The 10,772-nt window shown below is 55.3% G+C and overlaps 1 protein-coding gene across 1 annotated transcript; it reads right to left on the reverse strand.

Moving 5' to 3' along the window:
* Positions 1-756: 756 nt before the first annotated feature.
* Positions 757-7,234, reverse strand: LOC114663898 (eomesodermin-like). Its single transcript, XM_028817839.2, has 7 exons — positions 7,127-7,234; positions 4,100-4,798; positions 2,982-3,136; positions 2,681-2,802; positions 2,268-2,426; positions 2,090-2,151; positions 757-2,008 (listed from the first exon to the last, which is right to left on the reverse strand). The coding sequence occupies exons 1-7, from the start codon at positions 7,186-7,188 to the stop codon at positions 1,276-1,278; spliced, it is 1,992 nt and encodes a 663-aa protein (XP_028673672.1). The 5' UTR covers positions 7,189-7,234; the 3' UTR covers positions 757-1,275.
* Between the last annotated feature and the right edge of the window lie 3,538 nt (positions 7,235-10,772).

The following is a 10,772-nucleotide window of genomic DNA, read 5'->3' on the forward strand; positions in this document are numbered from 1 at the left end:
GCAATGGCACCTTGGCAGGCCCAGTGAAGACGCGCCAGGTGCCATTAAAAGAGCAGCAATGCACGAGACACGCAAGCGTTTGACGAAACTTCCAGAACCGAAGGCTGGGATGGCGCTTTCGTTTCGTTCGTGATGTTCTTGTGCTTTTCTTTTGTCGCAGCTTCAGCCCTGTTAGAACTAAAAGCGGACGGAGCGCTCCCACCGTGTGCCAGTTCAAGAGGCGCAGGGCGGCCCGGGACTTCGTTTTGTCCGTGGCCGTTAAAAACGCGACGACCCCCTCACTAACAACTGAACTTCTTCGTTTGGCAGAAAGGCGCCACGGCGTATTTACTGCTTGATTGGTGGTTGGGGGGGCGCTCATTGATTTTTCTACAATATCAAGACAAGCCCATCAGTAGCTTCATCCATCAAGAAAAAAAAAATTAAAGTCTGACGAGGCCCCAAAACGACACGGGAGTCAACTGCACCCCCCTAAGCCCCCCGAGCTGCTCGCCGCCAACTTCGATTTCTTGGAAAAGCGCGCATTTGTAGAAAATGAAGGGGAACTCAAATCACGGCTTTTTGAAAACGATCGTTTTGTGGGGGCAGAGGTTTCGTTTTGAGAGGAGCGGGAGGCCCTGAATTTGAAGAGGCGAAAATGAAAGACGAGAGGCGGCCATCACCGGGGGGTCAACGGGAGACGCGCGACGAGGAGTAACGGAGGAGGGAAAAAAAAAAAAAAAAAAAAAAAGTGCGCGATCGAAACGCGTGAGTGCCCAGTGCGTGCCAACCAGACAGACGGCCGGCCAGCACCCTCACCCCATGCAGGCCACTGGAGGGCCGTAATAAAAGCCGCAGGCTGCCCGGGGAGTTTTGGGTTTTATTCTTCATCCTCAGCCACACATCACGGAGAGACACTTTTGTACAAAGATGATGAACCCCACGCTACGGTGCACATTTACATCCAAACTGTACATCAGAGAGACAGAGAGAGAGTTCAATAAATTAACAAACAGTAAGAAACGGCCATGCTTTCAAAAGAAAAAAAAAAAAAAAAAAAAAAGTTCCTAAAAATACTCTTGGGCATCACATCAGGGCCGGGCACGGGCACAGCTGCTGTCTGAAGCAATTAAAAGCTTTGGCACCTTCATCATGGAAATCACATACAGCACATCTCAAGGGGCAAAGAAAACGGAGGAAAAAATGTCAAGGAAGGAGAACGAAAGAAAGAATATTTGGCACTACAATGAAAAACACCTGAGTGAAGTCCTCAGCACATTCCAGCCCCCCGCGGAGTCAGGGGCTGGCATAGAAGGCGTAGTAGCCCATGGCTTTTGAATTCTCCTTGCCATACTCGTCAGAACTAATGTCCTCGCACTTGATGGTCGGCGAGTTCTCGGTGCTCGAGCTGCTCGGCGAGATCCGTCGCCGCTTGCAGACGCCGGGGTACGTCGCCGAGTCGGCCGAGTCCAGGGACTTGACGGGGGCCGCCTCGATCCACGACGAGCTCTCCTCCCTCAGTTTGTCTTTACTGGACAGGTGGTCTTCCGGGAAGCCGGTGGGGCTGGGCCGGGGGGACCAGGGAAGGCCCGTGGTGATCTTGCGCTGGTAAGTGCCCCTCGTGCCCCAGCCAGCTGCCATAGAGGCGAAGGCAGAGTCCGGGTAGTAGCCGAGGGCGTGGGAGGGCTGCAAGGGCAGGGACTTGATGCCATAGGGCAAGAGGGAGCTGGCCGAGTAGTCCGTCTCGTAGGTAAGGTCCAGTTTGTTGGAGCCGCTTTGTTGGACGGGGGTGACAAACCACCTCTGAGCTGAAGGCCCGTTGGCATCCTCGTTCTGTGGGGAGAGGATGCCGTTAGTCTGTGGCACGGTCCGTTCGCCTCCGTAAAAGCGGGCCGGAGGGAGGTTGTTGACAAACTGCTCTTGAAAGAAGGGCTGCACGGTGTAGCGGGCACCGGGCACAATCTGATGAGAGCGAGGGGAGTCCGTCGGGGACGGCGTCAACCGGTCATTCTCGGGGGCCGTGTACATCCTGCAAACGGAGAAAACAGGAAGGGTGAAGGAGGAGCCCGCCACGTGAGGGGCCGAGCCCAACATCGCCCACCCAACTTACGAATCGTAATTGTCGCGGAATCCTTTGGCAAAGGGGTTGTGGTCGATCTTCAGCTGGGTTATCTGGGGACAAAATAAAAAAAGGGACCTTAGGAGGAGATGGTGTCGAGAGGGACCCGGGTGGGCACCGTCCGAGGGCCAAAACAAAGAAGAAGAAGAAGAAGAAGACCACCACTCACATCTGTGTTCTGGTAGGCCGTGACAGCAATGAACTGCGTCTCAGGGAAGGTGAAGGTCTGCGTTTTGGACTCGTTGCTGATGTCCTCGACGCCTTCTTCTGTGACCTCCACAATGTGGAGCCGCGGCTGGTATTTGTGAAGAGACTGTAGGACGATCATCTAAAAAGAAAAGGAGGCAGAAAATGAGGTGGGCCTTCGTGCCATCTGAAGACCACCAGCAAAATACACCAAATAAATACAAATACAATGGTGGGCCTGGTCTGGGAATGGCTGCTGTCCCCATCAGCAACACACGGGGCAACAGGGACATGAAGGACAACAACTGTCAGAGCTGTGCTGATCAAACTCAGGCCACAGCAAACTGAAATTATTCAAACAGATGAAAGCCAAGAGGCGGTGGGCAGGAGGCTTACCTGAGTGCTGTTGTTGTTGGCTCCTTTGTTGTTGGTCAGCTTCAGTTTGCCGAAGGAGATCTCCTGCCTCATCCAGTGGGCTCCGGTGTTCGGGGACTCCGGGTGGACGTACATCTTGTTACCTGCATGTGCCAGACCCCCAGAGACAGAGCCGTCAGTAGCGCACGCGCATTGTCAAGTGATCTCGCGCTTTTAAAGCGGACACAGAGAAAAACAAAACAAAAAAAGAAGAAGTAGGGACGACACAACAAACAAACAAAATAAAATAAGAGTTTCACCCAAAGCCGCCCGTGTCGCCTACCTTGCATGTTGTTGTCCGCCTTGCCGCACGTCACCCATTTGCCTCCCTGGAAGCGCCAGTGGTTGGGGTCTGCCAGCACAACCTCAACAAAAACGTTGTAGTGGGCTGTGAGGTTCAGGCCGGTGATGTTAAAACTCAGGAACGGGAACATGCGCCTGCGGGACAAAGACAAAGAGCCGTCAGGACCGGGACGGGGCGCTTGAGGGGAAAAAAACAAAAAAAAAAAGAAAGGAAAAGAAAAGCAACGCGACAAGCAAAGACACGAAAGCGCGACATCCCTGTCATCGGCACGGCGCTCCGTTCTCGTGTACCAAAGTGCTTGGCGACCTCTGGGCGAACTTGAATTGAAAAATCGAAAAAAAATAAAATAAAAAAGTCAGCATCGGGTGAATGAGTGAGATGCGCTCATTTGGTTATTTTTAATTTTTTTTAAATTATGTATTTCCATTTTGTTCTTGCGCGTTCGTTCTTTAACAGTTAAAGTCGCGCTAGAATTTCGTGGTTTCTAAATACGAAGGGCGTCTGTCGGGGTCATCCACCTATCAAGACCTGGCTGTCCATTTCATTGAGGGGGGGCGGGGGGCGAATTTTGATAAAGAAGAATTTGCCCCCGACTGAAGGACAGCGCGTTCGGAGCTTTGATGGCGCCTGTCACTTGCAAAGTAAGCAAACCGCTCCGGGAAGGACAAACCAAAGCGGCGCTGCCCTCGGCATTTCAGCGACATTCGTTTATTTAGCCGTTAACTGGCACTTTTACTGGGCACGCGTCTACCAAAAAGAAAGCGCGAGATCAATAAAATGGATTATTAGCTTCAGTATGAAGTGATGAAAAACAATTGAGAGGTCGAGTCGAGAGTCTCCTATCAAAGTAGATCAATTGTTTTTCAAGTTTGAAAGTATAAATGCCATTCAACATTAAAATCAGAACAGCAGCATTCATACATATAAGACAAATAAATTTCTATTAATAAAACGCTGGCAAATGGAATCTTTAAATATATTATATATATATCCGCTTTTAATATATAAACGAAATTTTTTTTTTTTTTTTAAATGACACACAGACAGACAAACCGAGAGATCTATAGAACGTGAAGGGGTGCCGAGCGGCTCCTTACCTGCCCTGCTTGGTGATGATCATCTCCGTCTGGTGCCGGTGGAACTTGAGCCACAAGGGCCGGTTACACAAGTAGACCTGCGCCCGCACTCCCGTGCCGGCCCCCGCCAGCGACAGCGAGCCGATGGTGGACCCCGAGCCCACGTACGAGGTGTACAGCGACCCCGGGCCCTGGCCAAACTGGTAGCCCGAGCCGAACTGGTTCCTTCCCGCGCACACGGCCGAGGAGAAGCCGGCCGGCGGCAGCATAGATCCATAGTGCAGGGAGGCCGGGTAGCGCGTGCCGTTCGAGCCCGGGTACACCGAGGCCGGCTGGCCAGCGTAGGGGTACAGGGAGCAGGGGCCGCCCACCTCGGGGGTCTGCTGGGCGGAGGGCGAGAGGAAGTAGCGCTCCGAGACCAGGCCGTCCAGGTTGTAGCGGTTGCTGCCCGCCAGCTCTTCCTCCGCCACGGCCGGGGAGCCTTTGCGTCCATCAGCGCCAGGCTTGGCTCCAGAGAAATTGTCGCCGTCCGCCTCGCTCAACATGTTGCTGCCCATGAACTTTTTCTGGCCGTTTTCTTGCTCCGACTCTGTCCGCTCGATGTCGTGGAAGTCGAGGGTTGTCGAGCCCGGGCTGTTATTCTCAGAGGCTGACAAGTTGTAGAAAGTCTTGGGTAAACTGATGGCGGCGTTGGGAAGAAGCGCTTCTCCTAACTGCATCCTTCAAAAGAGGGGGGGTGGGGGTGGGGGCCGGGAGGAAAAGAAAAAAAAATCACAAACGGAGAAGCAAAATTAACAAGGTGGGCAAACAGCACGGGCAGACGGGCGGGCACGCGCCGAACTAACGAACGGAAGAGGCGCTCCCGGCCGGGGGGTCTTTGGGCCCGACGCTCTTCACAAGGCGATTTAGAAGCTCTAAATGATCCAATGGGCCCGGGCCACTTATATACGATCGTCTTCTTCACACCTCAGAGTGTGGCAGGCTCAGGGGGGCGGGGGCAGGGGGCGGGGCCTGGGCACCGGCACGGGACTGCGCCCTGGCCATTCAGTGCGCGCCGGCGGACTTGAGTGACGTTAATTTAATTAGACAAGCTCTAATTAACGTGCCGCTGGAGACGCCCCCTCGCCCTCAAACATACTAGGAAATACTTGGCAAAGTGAGCCGTAAAGGATAGGCAACGCGATTCACTTTGGCACTGGCACCAAAAGCACTTTTTTTTTTTTACCCCCCCCAACCTTCACATTCTGTTTGTATAATAAACGTCAAACAATAAAGAAAAAAAAAACACACAGACACAACAAAACGGAGGGCACCTCGTTAAAGTGGGGGCTTCGCCAAAGGGTGGGAAGTACGCCCTGGTGCTGCTTGCGCGTGTCGAGAAGCCATTTACTGTGTGGAGTGCGCCCGGTGTTCAAATAAAGACGTGCGGGCGGGTGGGGCCTGTAACACGCAGGTCCTGCCGTGGATCGGGCGGCCCGAGTGGGGGTCTTTGAAGGTGGGCCCTTGTTGTTTATTCTCAGCAGACTCCTGCTTCACTTCAGCACATTAACAGCTAACTGATTTCTCATTAGCAGGCAGTTATGGGGTCTTTACGGAGCCACGTGCAACTTAGTCAGGCGAGCCGAGGACCTTCGGGGGGCTCTTACGGTACATTAGTGAACACACTTGCCGTGCCTTTTCTCTGTGAAGCCCAAATCACACACTCGCACTGCGTGGAACAAGAGGGCACCACACCGGATTCACGGGACACGCCGCAACAGAAAACGAATTCACGGCGCGCGAGCCCCGCGAACGGCCCGGCGGGCTGGAGGTTCGTTTCCCGTAAATCAGACGAGATTTGGGAGCCGCGGGCTCGCCGAGCTGCCCCGCTCTGTGTGGGCTTCCAGTAAGGCGGGCGACATCGCCAGCGGAAAGTTCGCGCCTGGAGGCTTCGCTCCTTTCAGTTTCCCCAAAGGTGGCTCATGTCGTCGGGAGGCCCCCCAGTTCTGCGGGATTAAGAGCGCCGTCGCATTCCGTCTTTCAGTTTAAAAAAGAAAACACAAAAACCTGCACTCGCGAGTCGCCATTTTAGTGGGAGAGGCGAAGGCGCCCCCCGAGTGGGCCAGTAAACCGTGGACTGGGAGCCAAGTTCAAATCAGGCGGCAGGTGTGACCGGAGCCCCCCCCTTCGGCGGCCAGTCCTTCGGTGGACTTCACTTGGCAGGTGAATTTTTCTTTTTTTTTTTGGTCATTCTTCGTCTTTTCAGTCAAATACACTTGTAGGGAAAAAAAGCAAAAAGATAAATAAATTAAAAATAAAACAAAGAGATGAGCGCCGTTGGGGGGCTGAAGACACTTGGGGGCCGAGCTCGGATTTTCTCAAGGGCTTCGTCGATTCGATTTTTGTTCTTGGAGGACGCGGCCGGTCACAGAAGGCTGCCATTACAAAGAGCCCGATGCCAATCCCGGGGGAGCTCCCGAGAGCAGAAGGGGAACGGCCAGTGAGTGTGAGTGCACCGGTGAACCAACACGTCGAGGACCGACCGGGACTCGCGCCGGCGCCGCTCACATTTATTCGTTTGCGGATTTCAATCGAATTTGCAACGTTGACTTGGATGACAGGCCCGCTAAGGGCATTCGTATAAAGGTGCCAAGGCTGGGCGCGGGGAGCAAACCCCTCGAAGTGTGTGAACGCAAAAGTGCGCGTTTAACGGGAATTGTTTCACGTCGCCTTAAACACTAAGCCGCTAATTATTTTTAAACGAAATCGACTAAACGCGGACAGCCGCGCTTCTGTTTCTAACGGGACTCCCCGTCGAAGGCGACAAGAAAACGAAAAGACGACTTAATAGCGGGGCCACGAAAAGAAGAAGCCGCCGCGGGCCGGCAAACTGGACGGAGCACAAGGCTGTCATTTGCCAGCCTATCGGCGTAACGCGGGCGCTCCTGGCACCGAATGCATGAAAGCAGCCGAGCGCACGAATCCGAAGAGAAAGCGGCCGAATGACGGTCTGACTGCGGGCGCCTTCCTGCCGTCAACGTTACCTGACGGGCGGCACGAGTGACTTACCACCGACGTGCTCTGCTTGACAGGCCGGCTCGGACGATGGCGGTGCGCCAGGCCAGCAGCATCTTAAACCCCGGGGGCGCCGGAGCCCCCTCCCATTATGAGAAGATCAGAACCAGAAGCTTTTTATAAAAACTTTTCGCACTTTGCAACTTTTTTTTTTTTCTTGCAGGGCCCTCCTCGAGCCGAGCGGAGCCACAAGCGCACGAGCGCCCCCTGCTGCTTACAGACGCCTCGCCTCAGCGAATGGATTGCTGTCCAGGTTAAGTGGCCGCTTTGAACCGCCGGCAGTGACCAATGGTGACCTGTCACTCCGTCTGGGCCCAGAGACTGAAGGCGCTATATGGAATGAGGGGTGTTAAGAGGAGACCCCACCCCCGGTATAGCGCCGTGCAGCTCATGGCCGCAGCAGGCGTTTAGATTGTTAACATCCCGGACAGTTAAGACGGCCGCTCCGCCGACACGACCCCTCGGGGTCCGCGTGGGTTCTTTCAGTTGCTGCCACAAGTGAATCAGCGGAGAGCCCGCCCAGCGCGCACCTGTACGGCCACCCGAGCCGCGGTGTGCGACAAAGGCGCGTGCACGACAAAGGCGCGTGCACGAATGAGGCAGGGAGGGACGGCCGGGCGGTGGCGCTCTTACAGTGAAGTGGAGCCAAAGAGCAGCGCCCCCTGCAGGGAAGGGTCAGCGGCGCCACAGTTCGTGTTACAGTATATAGTGCCTTGACGTCTCAAAGAGAAGAGGAGCCCAAAGGTCTGTGGCATGTGCAGTCAGGACCTCCACGATTTAGAGACCACCTTGCTTATATTTCACTTGAACACAAGCCAAGGGCCACTGTGGTCGGCTACAGTTCAGCACCTGATGTCCAAAAAACCTGGAGCTGTGGGACACGCAGACTGGACCCCCTGAGACCAGCCCGTCCTTTCAGTGCTCACATTGGCGAAGCTGCCGGACCCCAGGTCACCCACCTCCAGCGGTCAGCACTCCTAAACGTGGAGGTGTCCCCTGTCCCAGATTCACGTCGAAGGGTCCTCATGAGGCCCATTATGGTGGTCAAGGCCCCTCGGTTTGACTGGGCACAGCACTTGTGTGGTTATTTGTAGGCCCTAAAGGGGGCTGCACAGGTGCTCTGTGTTTATATAGTGCCTTTTAGATGGTGCCCGACAGGGTGGCACAAGTCCAGAGGCCTTTGCTGCTTGTATTTTTATTTTTTGAAGCCCCTACAGCAGCTTCATCTTCTTCTTTTTGTTTTGTTTTTATAGCTCCTTTCCTTCTAAACGACGAGCCCCCCTCAGACTCGAGCAGACACAAACAGAAGGAGGCGGTTGAGGAATGAAATGGGGGGCCGCTGGTGGGTTTGAGGAGAAGGAGCAGCAGTCCGTGAAAAGCCAAGTGACGGCGGGACGTCGGGGGCCGAAGGCTGCGGTCCGCACTCTCTCTCTCTCGCTCTCGTCCCTCTAAGTGACTGGCCGGCGTGGACCTCGGCTGTGATTTGTACAAATGCACTGGGAATTCTACGAGGGAATTCCGAGAAGGAAAATACGGAGAGAGGAGGCGAGCTGAAGACGCACAGCTCCAAATCGATCCTGGGCTTTTAAAGGGGGGCCCACGGGGGCCGCGCCGCCTGCTCTTTAAATTCTCAGAGGCCCGAAACGAAGAGGAGGACGAGGCGGCAGAGTGAGGCCATCGCGGGTGGACAGTGGGCCCGAGTCACGTGACCCCGTCCAGCCTTGAGAGTACCGGCCAGCCGACCGTGACGATGGGATGCCCAGTGTCTGGTAAGGACGTGTGGTGTGGCTGCCAAGGGCGCTGGTGTTTGTGCCCGATGCCAACCATCCCCCTGAGCGCCTTGTGCCCTTTGAGTGGCCATTGTGCTCCCTAGTCATGCGATCCCGTGTCCCTGCAGGAGAGTCACAAGATGCAAACTGAAGGTCCTGATTTGGCCCTGTTGATTTTTGCAATGCCCTCCATGAGCCGCTTGGCAGGGGTCTCCAGGGATAGGCATCCTGGGCACTGGCATCACTGGGTGACAAGTGGCCACTGATCAAGGGTGTAGTCTGGAAACGCCATGTGCTGTCCAAATGTGGCCGCCGTCTGGCATTGGTGGAGGAGGCTGAGCTGACGCTGGCAAGCCGAGGTCTGTGAGTGCCAAGGCCATCGCTGCCTCATGCCCGGTGCATGTTGCAGGATCGTCGTTCCTGTAGCTCAGCTTGCGAAGAGCTGGACTGGTGAGGTGGAGCAGCGCCATCCCGCCAACATAAAGTGCCTCGAGTCGCTCCAGAGACGTGAACCGATAACGGCCTGATTATGAAACGACGGGCAAGAGTGCGAGTGACATTTAGAGACCGCCTGACGGTGCCACGGCGGTGTGCAGAGCAAAGCACTGAGACTGGCAGCCACTGGCTTGTCACATCACTGAGTGACGGGCAGACGAGATGTGACAATAAAATCTCATTGCACCCCAAGCAGCGGAGCACCTCGGGTGACACGTAAGCGGCACTGTAGTGGGAGTATCATGTCGGGGGCTGACGATGTACAACGCTGCCCGCCTGTGATCCACTAGAGGTGTGCCCACACTTCAAGGCACAGGTCTGATGTTGAAGGGGCACCCGTCTGATTTGTGCCTCAGCAAATAAATGGCAGCGCCCGCTGATGCCCAAGCCACACACGCAGATTGGGGCTCGGCTGACGAGCCTTCTGGACAAGCGGGCAGCAGTCTCCTCCGACTCCTTCAGAGGATGCCAAGGTGCCCCCCCAGCCCGGCGTCTCCTCCCAGCTTCATAGGGTGGTGTCCAGTAGGCACCCCAATCAGATGACCGAGCCGTGACATCCTGTGAAGGAAGGCCACTTGTGACCATAGAGGGGGACAGGGACAACTGACTGGTACAACGTCCACCTTCATGCTGCCCCAATCCACCCGGTGACCTCCCATTCCCTTCTCCTCTGACTTGTTCACAGGACCCTCAAACTCGCCTTGGCCCCAACCTGGAGGGCGCGCCCCACCCTTCACCAGCTTGGTCTTGGAGGGGCAGATCCTTGTCCTGGACGGTTCACACGCCGTCACCAACTGAGGTGACAGAGGACTACATCTTCTGTGGAAAGTGCAGATGTGGTCCTGAGACCCCCAAACCAGAGGCCCTCCACTCCTTGACTGCCCCTAGAAATTCTGTCCAGAAAATTAGTGACAAAGAGCAGCTCTGGTGGAGATGTCACACCCACCAGGGACGAGTCTGACTTACCGGTGGTCACGTGACCCAAACTCCCACCCAGCTCTTCAGGACCGAATACACAACAGCTGGCTTAGGACCCCAGGAGTGCAAAGCCCCCCAGGACACTCTGAGGGACGGGGCTGTATGGCAAGTCAACCAAAGCTCCCATGAAGGCCCTGGGGGGCAAAAGGCCCGGGCTGGCGATCCATGACTGGGATGGAATTGGAATCTGCTGATCTCTACGCCCGCCCAGGGAGGCAGAGAGGTGTGACCCCCTCTCTTAAAGATGGGACCACCACCTTAGTGTGCCAGTCCAAAGACCCTGCCCCCAACCTCACACAATGCTGACGAGGCCAACAACATCCAGGACCTCCAAGAACTTGGGGGGCAACACCATCAATATTTGGCACTCTGACACCTTGGCGAGCTCCACTCTGCTC

The sequence above is a fragment of the Erpetoichthys calabaricus genome, chromosome 13 (genome assembly GCF_900747795.2).
Source record: "Erpetoichthys calabaricus chromosome 13, fErpCal1.3, whole genome shotgun sequence".
Lineage (NCBI taxonomy): Eukaryota > Metazoa > Chordata > Cladistia > Polypteriformes > Polypteridae > Erpetoichthys > Erpetoichthys calabaricus.

Excerpts from the sequence above, each read along its gene's own strand:
- LOC114663898 (XM_028817839.2), bottom strand. The coding sequence starts at position 7,188 with ATGCTGCTGGCCTGGCGCACCGCCATCGTCCGAGCCGGCCTGTCAAGC. Across the intron at positions 2,427-2,680 it reads CCAACAACAACAGCACTCAG|ATGATCGTCCTACAGTCTCT; the intron begins GTAAGCCTCCTG and ends TTTTCTTTTTAG. Across the intron at positions 2,009-2,089 it reads TTCCGCGACAATTACGATTC|GATGTACACGGCCCCCGAGA; the intron begins GTAAGTTGGGTG and ends CTCCGTTTGCAG.